A 13,606-nucleotide genomic window follows, 5' to 3' on the forward strand; every position below is an offset into this window, starting at 1 on the left:
ACTTGTTTCTTAAGTTGCATAACTTGTTTTCATAACATTTTGTTATCAAATATATATAAAAGGTAAATTTCTAATCAAATATTCTTCATTCCACAGCAGAAAGTTTGTAGCTTTGAGGTCCGGATTATGGGTGTCCGAATTAACGACTTTTGACTGTACTAAAAATAGAACCACACGAAACACACGTGAACAATTCTTAACTGTTACTAATTTAATAAAAGAAAATACAAGTATAATGTTTTATGAATAAAATAACAGTTACGGTAAAGAAAAATTTTTAAATATACATTACATCTTAATTCTATATAATTATTCTTTTGTTTTTCACTTGCACTTGACATTAGTTGATGGCAACTGATTCAAGTCAGAAATATTGTTCCTTATAAAAAAATACACACATAAATGTTATTTATATAGAAAAATTTATGTACTCTTCTATTATCGGGACTGGATTCGGAAATGCGTGTATGCACATTTATATGTGTGTTTATACACAAACATACATGCCATACGTACATATGTGAACGCATTCATCCATACACACATTTCTGAATTCGGTCCTGATAACAGAAGTGTACCAAATTTTGCCACATTTGTTAAATGAATAGTGTAAGGTAGAATGGTTCTGGTTTATTTGATTACGGCAAAGCCCGCTCAAGCTATCTACCTAAGGGTATAGATGATGTCCTTGCGTAGTACTTTCCATTGAAAACTGGCACATATTCATATTACATGTGTATACTGAGCTATGAAATATGCACCAAGAAACTGAAATTGTCAACAGTAATTTAATATACTTTATTTTGTGTTACATATGAATGGTACATTGTTTTTGGACAAAGCTATATGAAGCATACATAATCAACCTCATTCAAATACTAAATATTTAAGTATTCTCTGATTGTCCAACCCCTAGTTTCAGCATTTTATAAAAGTGGCAGGTTTTTCTTTTTTTTTTTTTTTTTTATGCATTTTGGGAACAAATGCGACCAAAGGCAGCATATACAAATGGATTTATATATTTTATAGTTAAACGTCATTTCACTGAGAAATACTTTTTTTATCATAATGAATTACAATAGAATTCTAGAGTCTATGTACTTATAAGAAAGAAAGCATTGGATTTCTTTACAAATACAATGTTTTCCCTAAGAACAAAGAATAAAAAATGTGGGTACTTTTCCGTTTTGCCGGCGCAGGCGATAAGGTCGCCAGTAATGGTACAACCAATGCCAAATGGAATATCCTTGCTGGTAACCTTTTACATCTCATTTTCAAAAGAAGTCACAGCATTTCTTATCAGATTGATTGTTCCTTTCAATACTGGCATACAAATTTACATAGAATTTTTACCAGATAGTTCAATTTTATGCCCTAAGGTGATTCACGAGCATTTGGTTTGGTTTATTAGATTACGGCAAAGCACTCGAGGGCTATATGCCTTTGTGGAGGACTTTATAAGGGAAACTGGCTCGTATACAAGTTACACATGGGGAAAACCATGGAAACACCCATGCAGCCAGCCCGTTCACAGGACTCGAACCTCGGACATAACTACCAGTGTTCAGCGGCGTTACCGCTCGGCCGCTGGTGGTGTTCGCAGGCGGTAATTATGTGAATTAGGATGCTATCATACCGCTCACCCGATGGCAAAAATATAGAAAAGTCAAAGGTTAAATTCATTAATTCTAATCAGAATGCCCTAGCAAAATAAAGCACTGTGGTTTTACATAATTTCTGATTAAGCTATTGAAATCGTACAAACTGAAATAATTCTTGCTTTAAACTTGTATTCCAAATTAAGATTTAACTTGAAATTAATGTAGATAATTACTGAGAGAATTGAATTTTTGTAGTGTACTTTACGTGAAATGAGATCACTTGGGGTCATGTGATGTGAACCGGCGAATCAGGATGTTTTACCACGAAAGCATAGTAAATTCTTAAATTAATATCTTTTTGGAAATTTATTGGCTTTTTTACAAAATTTTAAATGACATTTAAATGTTTATACCTTTAAAATAAAAAATTCTTAGAACTAACATTTGTCTATATTTTTTATGTATATACTGTGTGTTCTCGCCAATAAAGTCTGCTTGGCGAGATTTGCACTGGCGAAACGGAAAAGTACCAAAATTTGCATTCTATGAAATTGAACTTTTTAAATGATAAAATTTTAAAATCTACAATCTGAATATTAAAATATGGTTGGAAAATTACCATAAAATTTCTTGTTTCTACCAAAATGCTTTTAATATTCTGCGATGGAATGGGATAGTTCTTATGAAAATTATAGTATTATGGTACTGGAAATGGCTTCTTGTTTGCTTAAGAATTATAACCAGATAGCGAAGCTCTTACAAGAAATTTTATCTGATTAATATAATTTATGCCTTTTTTATAATGAAATGGCTGTTGTATATAATGATTGCAGTTGTTTAAGAGGTATGTTATATTTTCCCATGAAACCATTATGGCATACTAAAATTCATTTGATAAGTTTAATTTTTTTTGGTTGTTGGATATTATATTTCTATGCAAATACATTATGGTATATTGATGATTATCGTCAAACTCCTAATATTTTTACTCTACTTTCGACCATTTTTGGCTAATAAAAACTGATAACAATGTACATTAGCCCCAATAATGGATAAGCATGATATCAAAACATACTCATAAATTCTAGGTGGTTTCATATAACACTGAGAAATACTTAATAAACCACTTTTATCTGTTGATTATCTAACCAAATAAATAGCATCTGTTCCTCCCAAATTTCCACATATAATTTTTCAAGTTTTTTTTTATATGCTATATCTCTATAGTTTCTGTTGATCATGTAACTTAAAAAGAAATATCTGTTACAATAATTTTTGAAAGGAAATATTTCCATCAATCTTCTTGACTGACAAGAAAAATATGTAGATAATGTGTGGAGTTATTATAGCATAGGGAAAAACATGACACCAATTTTACAACAAATCTGAAATTTTGTTTTGTGAGTCTTTGGTTAAACTAAAAGCTATAATTTATTTAGGATGAAATAATTCTTTGGCATAATGTAATTCATATCATCTATGTTGCTACAATTCTGTTTCAATACAAGACCATCATATCAGTGTAATTCCTATGTGGAGACTTTGTTTCTAATCTTTGTGTAATATAATACAGAGAAGCTCGTACTGTGAATTCGTAAGTATAATTTATTCTTCTATTAGATTGGAATGGACTCGGTGTTTTCATATAGAATGTTTCATATTCAAAGTGTTAGTTCGGTGTTTCATATCCAAAGATGTTGAAGTTCATACAATGTAATTAATTAATAGACTTATCACACAGACCTTTTTAATAGACTTATTCTTGAATTTTTTGCTCAGATATAAAGTTATTAATTAAAAACAGCATTAGAAAAGCAAAACTGATTAAAAGAACACTTCAGTTATTTTTAAAATTGATATATTTAAATGCTTTTGTTCATATAAAAACAACAATAAACACATTTCTAAATAATAAGATTATTAAGAATTATTAAAAAAATTTGGAACATTTATAAAGGTTTGCAAGGACAAAATGATCGATTTTGTTATAAATCACATGGTTTTGACATGTTTTGAGTATGCTCCTGCCAGATTGGTAGAAGCCTGGTGATCCTGTTATGAACAAATCTTAACAGATAAAGATATAACATGTGAATACAGAATCTAAAGAAAAGGTAAGGTTAGATTATGCTTTTTGAATATGGCTAAGCACATTGGTTATCAGCCTGAAGAAGAATGCCTTTATGAAGAACTTTATACGGAAAACTGGTTCGTATTCATAAAACACATGCAAAAAAATAAAAACTGCACAGTCAGCTTGTTCACCAGGATTTGAGCTGAGATTAAACTACCAGTATTGAGTTGCTTAAACCACTTGTAGGACAAAACTAAAGAAAATGCTTGTAATATCATGTAATCAAAAGTTAACTACATGTTATATGCCAGGATTGCTTTCTCGAGTACTGAGGTAGGTAATACTTAATCTGCTTTTTTTTTTTTTTTTTTTTTTTTGAAATGTTTGGTCATGGTATTATTTATTGCATGTATTTTCTATAATACATACAGAATATTAATAGTTCTATAACAAGTGTCTTTTTTTCATTTTTAAGTGCTTTGCTTGTTGATATTCTCAAAATTGCATTTGATGATTAGTGCTATCATGTGCATAATAAATACAATAGGTACATATAAAAGATCAATATATTTTTAGTATACATATAATGATTCAATATCATTTTTATGGGAAAAAAAGACACTTTTGACTGCACAGATTTTTCTGGAAATCCCAAGTAAAACACATATGAAATCATTTGTTTACAATCAGTGAACGTTAAAATCAGCTACATGTCACAATACAATAAAACAGCGACACAATTTCCTACAACAGCCAGCAGTTCCTCCTTTACATGAACAAGAATTTTTTAAAAAAATTTTTATTTGTCCTTTTTGAACAATGAAATGTCTTTCGATTTCATGCGATCAGGACGCTAAAAGCCAAAACTTGTACATTGGATTTCAAGTAAAATTCCGAGCATTACCAAATGATCAGCTTTTTAAAATGCTCTCTGCTTCAGTAATACAGCGAGAATTTACGCCTCCTTGAACAAAATCAAACATTTCGGAAGAGCTAAGTAACTCCATTTTTGAATGTACGAAGCCAGATCACAAATCAAAATACCGAGCTTCATCCGCCATACTAATGTGTGAAAGCGCCATCTATAGGTGAATTGAATCGCGGATAATTACTTGTAATTTGAAATATGACTAGTACTCACAAAAAGCAAATAAAGTAACTAAATTACTGAGAACTAAGTTTTCTGAAAAAATGAAAGAAAACAAATCAGTAATTTGCATTGGAAAAATCCTATAGTTGTTAATTACTTATTTCCAATCTGTGTCATATCTTATTATATAAGTGCCTTGTCATACCCTTGTATACCACTATCCATATATTATATATCAGTGCAAAATGGCAGACCTTTGCCCATAAAACTAAAAGCAATCTAAGATTAGATTTTGTCCATCTTGAAATATTATATATTGGTAAACTTTGCTCTCGTCTGTAACTTTTTATTGTACTGTTTAATTAATACTTTTACGAATACGTTTTACACGTTCTCTGCAGTTTTAAGTTTCTGAATAATTTTATCATCTATTGCTAAAGTCAAGAAATAAAAAAATAACCTCCTTTTAGTTTAGTAGGAAGTACCTTTTCTTTGAAATAAATTTCATTTTATTCATGTTTTAATTAAAAATATAAATGTGTCTTTGCCGCCGCCACACAACATCTCATCTCGAGCGAATGCTTTTTTTTATTATTTCGTTAAGGGGCGAGTTGAAATTGTAAATATGCCGGTGTGAATGAGATGCAAGAATCACTGCAATTGTTCTAACACTCGAATATTAAAAATTAATGAAAAGGTCAGAAATCATTTAGTGTTATTTGTTTTTCGTGTGAGACGTTTTTGTTCCGTTTTTGATGTTTGTCTGCAAATCTGATTAATTTAAATATATTACTGTACAGCATGTCTAGCGCTCGTCATAATTGCCTAATAGTTCTGAGTGGATGCAAAGAAGGTGAGTTGATTGTTTATCTTATTTATGTTTTGTTTAATAATGCCAAGTTCATAATATCTCGGATTTTCCTTTTCAGATTAATTTTTTTATTCATGTTTTAAAAAAATAACTTATTCTCTTTAATCATCAGAATTTTTGTGTTGTAATCTTGGGAGCTTTAACAGAAAAAAAAAAAAGAAATTAAACATAGATGTAATTTTTTCTGTGTTTTATTGGCATGTTATTTTCAATAGAGCTGCAGCATTCTTTATTTTTTGCATGATTTTTTTGGGGGGATAGGTTGGGTTGTATCCATTTTCCGAGTGAAAATCTAGTTAATGCACTAGTAGAAACAGTTAACATACATATATAAATACTTGACGAAATACTGATGTTAAATATAACACATGCGTAGCATTTTTTGGGAAAATACATTTTGAAGCACATACATTAACTACTTTAAAGCACAAAATAAGCTCTAAAGCGAATGAGATGATATTCCAAAAAAAGGAAGCAGGAATTCTATCAGTCTTATTAAATATTTTAGAGACATTACCATATCGACTAACCATATCTTCATGGCATCTGAATTCATATATAAGAAAATGTAAATTTTTCATTGTCTAATTGTTATAAAATATAGAAATAAGTTTTCATTTACCTTTATTTTTTGTGTAGTGAAAATTCTTTGATGAATTCATAACAAATTCACATGGTTAAATTCCATGAAAAAAATCTTTTTCCAAATTCAAGTCTCAGAGTCATCAAAAGACCTTCTTTTTCACTTGTAAATCGTAAGAAATTATTAAAGATTAATGAAAATCATTTTTAAAAGATAATAAATTTATTATTAATCATGCTAAACTATCAAAACAATGGTTAATCATTTATTACTGTATTGTTAGATCTAATACATACATAGGATTAGAAGTTAATCATTTATTACTGTATTGTTAGATCTAATACATACATAGGATTAGAATGAAACATTGAAAAGAATGTAGACAGAATACATCTTTCGCTCCCCAACGATCTTTTTTAAGATGCTGCATTACCAGTGATTAAAATATTGCTAAGAATCAAGTGGGCTGGTGCTGTAGTGAAGATGAGAAATCAAGAGGAAAGATTTATTTTCTAAAACCTATTGTAAAATAATTTTTAGTCCAAGAGGCAATTTGCCCAGAAGGACTATTAATTTCATTTTGCGTTGGTTCACTATAAATGTTGGTTCACTTTTCAAATTGTTGTATCAAATGTTATCGCCCTGTATTATGTTTAAAGAAATTAAATAATGAAGAATCTACATAAATGTCTGTATGTTTCTCGCATTGTGATAAACTAAAGGTACCTAGAGCCAACAAATTTTGAATAACGTATATTTTCACCCGAATATAGGCATCTGAAAGTCCAAATTTGGAATTTGTTTTATTATCTATTTCATATTTTATAAAACTTTGAAAATTTTTTGATTAACAAACTCAACGATTTCGAAGCAAGCAATGGCAAAACTGTATACGGAAGGGGAAAAAAATTATTTTCAGTACATGAAACTACGTATCGGGAATTCTAAAGATGTGCTCATTTAAAAATTATTTTGCGATATTGCTGTTTATGGTTTAAGTGCGAAGAACATGCTATTTAATAAATAAAGATATCGCACAAATCGTTAAAAAAAGTCCCTTTGGGTGTAATGTAAAATTTGAAAGTTTTCAATTTTTTTTCCTTATATTAAAGTCGTACTTAAATTTGAAATAATATGGATATATATATAAACAAAAGAAGAAATATATAACAGTATCACAAAATTTTTATAGAAGCGAAAATATCCCATTTTGAGATAGACTATTATAATTAAATAATTTAAAATCGGTTAATTTTGAATGAACAGAAATGTGGTGGTTTTCCTGGGAGGAAGGATTCAATTGAGTCTGATCTAGCCTCTCTTGATAACATCGAATCAGATTTTGATTTTATTCCTCTTCTTATTTTTGATTTTTTTTTATATCTCCCCATTGTTTTCAGGAATTCTTCTGGTTTGACAACAATTAGTTGGAAGTTTTTTTGCATTTTACTGGAAAGTTTTGGGATTTTACTTATTTTGATTTTAATTTCTTTCATGTCTTTGTGAATTAGATTCTAAATTTCTTACTATGTTTTCTGTTATATACAGCCAAAAGTCGTTAATCCGGACTCGTCAGGACTTCGGCGATTCCGGATTATCGATTTATAGATCATCAGTTTAAATCTGGTAAGATGGCATGCAGAAATTATAAAATTAAAAATATGAAACCGTAATTTATGAAATAAAGAACAATTATAATCTAAAGGGTATCAAAATTTACGAAAAGAAAAAGCTTAACATTTATTTGTTTACTTGGTAAAATCCTAGTATACGGTGCAGCCTTGGCGAGACTTTGAAAATTATCGCCAACACCAAAAATGATCCAAAGAACGTCTATATATATAAACTATACGCACATAGATATGTATATACACACATAGTATATATACTATATACAAAGTATATATAATATTAATACTTTATATTATATATACTATGTATATAGTACTATATTACTATACTATGTAATACTTTATATTACTATAATATGTATATAGTAATTACTATATATATAGTATATATATATATGTATATATACTATATTTAACTTTATATTTTCTTTGAATGACCCGTTAACTACTCATCGTATATGTCCCGTTTTTACTGCTCATCATAAAGTCGCCAAAAGTAGCCAAATCCCGTGTGCACCGGATACTAGGATTAAACCGTTTACTTTATTATTTCTTTCAATGTAAGTTTTTTAAGTTATTTCGTTTTTTATGTGATAATACTTTCTCTTTAATTCTATAAACAGACATAATTTCTTGTTCAGTTACAAAGTTCCGCTGTTCAAGTCCTATAATTGCTGTGTCGAGAATACCGACTAATTTGTCAATTGAAATTTTTTCGTTTTCAATAACCTCTGTGTCACTTTCTTCGCTATCGGAAGCGAATTATAATGACGAGGAATTTGATTTAAATCGTATCAAAGACGGAGTACATCGATATGAAATACTACATTTAGTAAGGAATTATAAGCCAAATAAAATAAAAACATCTGCCCTGAAGATAAGGATAGTGTTGACAGATCAACTTCCAATTCATTGTGCGCCACGGCGTTAAAGATAAACAAACGTTAAAGTTTAGATAAACAAAGGATATGCCTTTATTCATTTTTTGTAGCAATTCCACTTTTTGTTTAATGGACTTCAAAACATACTTTCGCTTTGTAGATCCTTTACTTATTAGTAAATATATATCAGAAATTTAATTTGACATAATCGAAAGTTCAAGCTTACTTTTATAAAATTGCTCTAATAGTCTGCAAAAAATAATAAGCCGAATCCAATTCGAAGATTAAGGAACAACGCAATCTGCAACATTAACTGAATAAGATAATTTTAGCTTAGCTTATACCGTCCGTTATATACTAAATGTGCATTCGTAAACGTATTTTGCGCACACGCATTTTCGCAGCCGTAAAGGTCTTACGCGCATGCGCAGAAAGTTTGTAGCTTTGAGGTCCGAATTAACGACTTTTGTGCATTTTTGTAATTTTGATTACAAAATGTTCTTCCTAGCATTGAATTATTTTTATATGTGCAATTCTGATATTGAAAAGTATTGAGAATAATAAATACACTATATAGGTACTTAGATTTTCTAAGATATTTGATATGAAATAATATCATCATATAATTTTAGTGTATTTTATGTAAGTACAGTAGAACTCCAGATGCCCAAATTAAATGTGACTCTATCCACATACTTAAAGTCCCAGATAATTTTGCCTTTTACCCACAGGTCTGTTTGTTTTTAAATTTCTCCTCATTTTCTTTCAACAAAGATAGAATATTTACGTCAATAGAAATATTTGATTTCTGTAAAACTAAATGTGTGATACACTATTTCTGACAAAACTAAATTAAAAAATTATGTTTCTCTGTCTCTATCAGAAATGTTAAAAAAAAAAAAAAAAAAGGCCAGTGCTGTTTTGGCTTATGAGGAGATCCTTGCACAGAGAATAAACTGATAAGATATCACTGCATTTGCCGGCTGATCTTTACTGTACGGTACCCCTTAGTTTCTTTCTGAAAAAAATCCCAAAGCGGTATTGTTTGTTCAGAAAATATGGAAGTCTCCTACGCTTTTTTGTAATAGTAACCGTTTTAACTTTATTTTAGCTTTGTGATTTTGTTTAAGTGAAAATGGATCGATGTGTACATGGCAGTGTGCAATGTCTAGTTTGTGCAATTCTCTGATGTTTTTTGAAGTGAAAGTAGGTTGATGTGTGTATGGACATAGAGTTTACATAAGTCGTTGATTTCTTGTTTTGGTTTTGTGTAGTGGCCGTCTTGAAATTGGTGCCAATCCTTCCTGGAGCAGATCTTGGCATCAAAAAAGATACAATTCGCCAAGGGGTACTGTAGAGTAAATTTTTATCAATAAATGCATTGAGGGAAAAAAGTCTGTTCTGGCCAGTTCATGATCTCCCATTGATTCCATGTTAAGATATAAAATTAGCCATATATTTATAAGCTTTAATTAAACAGTCATTTGCTGTTGATCATTTGTAAATAAAATCTTTTTTATAAACTTTATGGTTCAATGTTAATTATAAGCAGTACTCACTTTTGTATCCTTATCCTGTATCAAGGAACAACGAAAACTGTATGTGCTTATGTACACATCAGTTCTTATGCTTTGATTTAAAAATAATGCATTGATCTCTGGTCATATAGTTTTTTAGATTCACAAATCAATGACTTAACAATCACAAAATTTTTAAAAGCAGCGTATCTTTAAAATTCTCAATAAAATGCTCCCATACATTTCTTATTATATTTGCTGTATTATTTATATTTGGTGTATTATTTCTTTAAAAATAATACATAGCAGTAACTTTTTGGGACAGCATCCTTTTATTTGGAAAGTGATTAAACACAAAAGTAAAATGAACTCAAAACTAAAGATTGATGTTTGTTTGTTTATGTGGTTACAGCAAAGCTTCAAGAGCTATCTGCGTAAATGGAGGGATGTAAAATATCACTTCCAGTTAATTTAAACAAAAGATTTTAGATTAGTTTTAAACAAAATCTAATATGTTGTTCCTATTGATAGGAAAGTTTTAAATACTAAAATTGAAAAGTTTTGGATTATATTTATACTTTTCATTAAATTAGATATTTAAGTTAATTTTATATAATAAATTAATTACTATTAATATAATTTTTCATTGTAAAGTACTGCTTCTAGTTGCCAGTTTTACTCAAAATCTAATGAACTCTGTATGTGAACTTAGAAAACTTAAATACATAAAATACAAATTTTGGGAGTTTTTACATTAGATTAATCATGGATGAAAAAAACCTCACACAGAAACAAAATAAAAATAGTAAAAACTTGTTATGGGGATTTAAATTTATACTGTTGCGTGCGTACGGGTTCGTTATGAAATGAATGCACAAGTCCGATGAAAAATGAATAAAAATTTATTACAGTCAAAAGTCGTTAATTCGGAATGATCTATAATCCGGACATCAAAACTAAAAACTTTCTGCGCATGCGCCGCGTTGACACATGCGCATAGGCGTTTACGCGTGCGCGTAAGACCTTTTACGACTGCGCATATCAGTGTGCGCAAGTGCAGAATACGTTTTCGCGTGCACGTTTTATGTATAATGGACGTATAAGCTAAAATTATCTAATTATCTATTTCAGTTAATGTTGCAGATTGTGTTGTTCCTTAATCTTCGAATTGGATCCGGCTTATTATTTTTTGCAGACTGTAAGAGCAATTTTATAAAAGTAAGCTTAAACTTTCGATTATATCAAATAGAATTTACGATATATATTTGTTAATATGTAAAGGATCTAAAGCGAAAGTATGTTTTGAAATCTGAAATCTGTTTATCAATTTCACGCTGCTCGGCGGGGGAAACGCCGCGCCGCGGCGGGCGCGTAATGAATTGGAAGTTGATTTGTCTGCACTATCCTTATCTTCAGCGCAGATGTTTTTATTTGGCTTATAATTCCTTACCAAATGTAGTATTTCATCTCGATATGATTTAAAACAAGTTCCTGGTCATTATAATTCGCTTCCGATAGCGAAAAAAAGTAACAGAGGTTATTGAAAACGAAAAGATTTCGATTGACAAATTAGTCGGTGTTCTTGACACAGCAATTATAGGACCTAAACAGCGGAACTTTGTAACTGAACAAGAAATTATGTCTGTTTAATAGAATTAAAGAGAAAGTATTATCACATGAAACGAAGCAAAACTTAAACAACTTACATTAAAAGAAATGTTTAATAAAGTAAACAAATAAATATTAAGCTTTTTCTTTTTGCAAATTTTGATACCCTTTATATCATAATTGTTCTTTATTTCATAAATTACGGTTTCATATTTTTAATTTTAGAATTTCTGCATGCCATCTTACGAGATTTAAACTGATGATCTATAATCCGGAAAAATCGATAATCCGGATTCGCCGAAGTCCCAACGAGTCCGGATTAACGACTTTTGACTGTATTATCACAACAAAAATGCTTAAATTTTCTCAAATTATCATGCAGTATTACAATATCTCACAGTAGTTATCTTTTAACTACTCAAATGTACAATAGAACGTAATTCAAAACAGCTAAAGAACGCTAATCCGCGAATTCGCTACAATCAACAAGAGCAGTTTTCTAAACAACAAACTAAGCAACTACTACAAACTGAGATGTTTTCCTCCTTTTATAAGATTTTAAAATCACGCGCTAGAATTTTCCAGTACTTTCTCGAAATCAAAAAGAGATATTTATTTATTTAATGCACGCGCTCTTGTATTTTTAATTTTCCGGCTTAGCTTTCTTTTAATATTCGTCACGCGCTGCACTGCGCTAGAAATAAAACCATTTAATTTGTAATTGAACTAACATTAGCTTTTTAAATACCAAATTCGTAACACTGCCCCCTTCCCAAGATCTGCACGTCCCGGGCAGTACAATCCCTGGACAGGAAGCTAAACTTACAACTGTGGCATAAATGCAACTGAGGCATAAACATTACATTACAATATCAAACAACATGAACAATAAATGCAATAACTAACTTAAACAAATCAAATACTATCAAATACTAAATACAAAACAAATCAAATACATATTTAAAAACAAAAAGGACCATGGTCTGATACTATTTACAATTATTTACATATGTACTATGGCCATAGTAATGAACGACTTTAGGTTTAGAGTTCGAAGACTTACGAATCCGAACCACGACGTCATTCAGCCTGTTCAGGACTGTGTACGGCCCATCCCAAGGTGAGTGTAATTTCGGACAAAGTCCTTTCCGTCGAGTCGGATTCCACAACCACACCTTGTCTCCTTCGTGGAATTGATGTTCAGTAGCTCTTGTGTCGTATCGGGTCTTCATCTTCTCCGTCTCCAAGTTGACTCGCTCTCGTGCAAAATTGTGCATCACTTCAAACCGGGCCTGGAGATCTTGAAGATATTCCTCAGACGACGAAGGAGCATCCGGAGGGCGGCCAAACAATAGATCACAAGGCAGACGAAGGTCACGACCGAAGAGCAACTGTGATGGAGAATAGCCGGTAGTCTCGTGGACAGCACTGCGGTAAGCCAGTAAAAAGAGTGGTAATTTCTTGTCCCAGTCCTGTTGGTTTCTGGAAACCACTAATGAGAGGTTATTAAGGATGGTTCGATTGAACCTCTCTACCATGCCGTCCGACTGGGGATGTAATGGCATCGTTTCAGTTTTGTCAATGCCAAGTAGTTTGCATAGTTCTTTGATTACTGCCGAGGCAAAATTCCTTCCCTGATCGGAATGTAACTGAAGAGGCGCTCCGAACCTGGAAATCCAGTGCTGTATCATTACCTCAGCTACTGTGACTGCCTCTTGATCAGGAATAGGATAAGCTTCAGACCACTTGG

The 13,606-nt window shown here is 30.8% G+C and overlaps 1 protein-coding gene across 2 annotated transcripts in view; it reads left to right on the top strand.

Annotated features, from left to right (window-relative positions):
* The first annotated feature begins 5,311 nt into the window (after positions 1-5,311).
* Positions 5,312-13,606, top strand: part of LOC118186231 (glutamine amidotransferase-like class 1 domain-containing protein 1) — a 31,540-nt gene continuing 23,245 nt past the window's right edge. Inside the window, exons 1-2 of one of the 2 annotated variants that reach the window (XM_035356316.2) lie at positions 5,312-5,462; positions 5,566-5,618. In XM_035356316.2, the coding sequence (XP_035212207.1) occupies positions 5,455-5,462; positions 5,566-5,618 (61 nt within the window). In that variant the 5' untranslated portion in view covers positions 5,312-5,454. The remainder of the gene's footprint in view (positions 5,463-5,565; positions 5,619-13,606) is intronic. The other variant, XM_035356317.2, reaches the window with a different exon arrangement.

This window comes from Stegodyphus dumicola, chromosome 10 (genome assembly GCF_044657685.1).
Source record: "Stegodyphus dumicola isolate Sdum_Otavi_A_Nest chromosome 10, ASM4465768v1".
NCBI lineage: Eukaryota > Metazoa > Arthropoda > Arachnida > Araneae > Eresidae > Stegodyphus > Stegodyphus dumicola.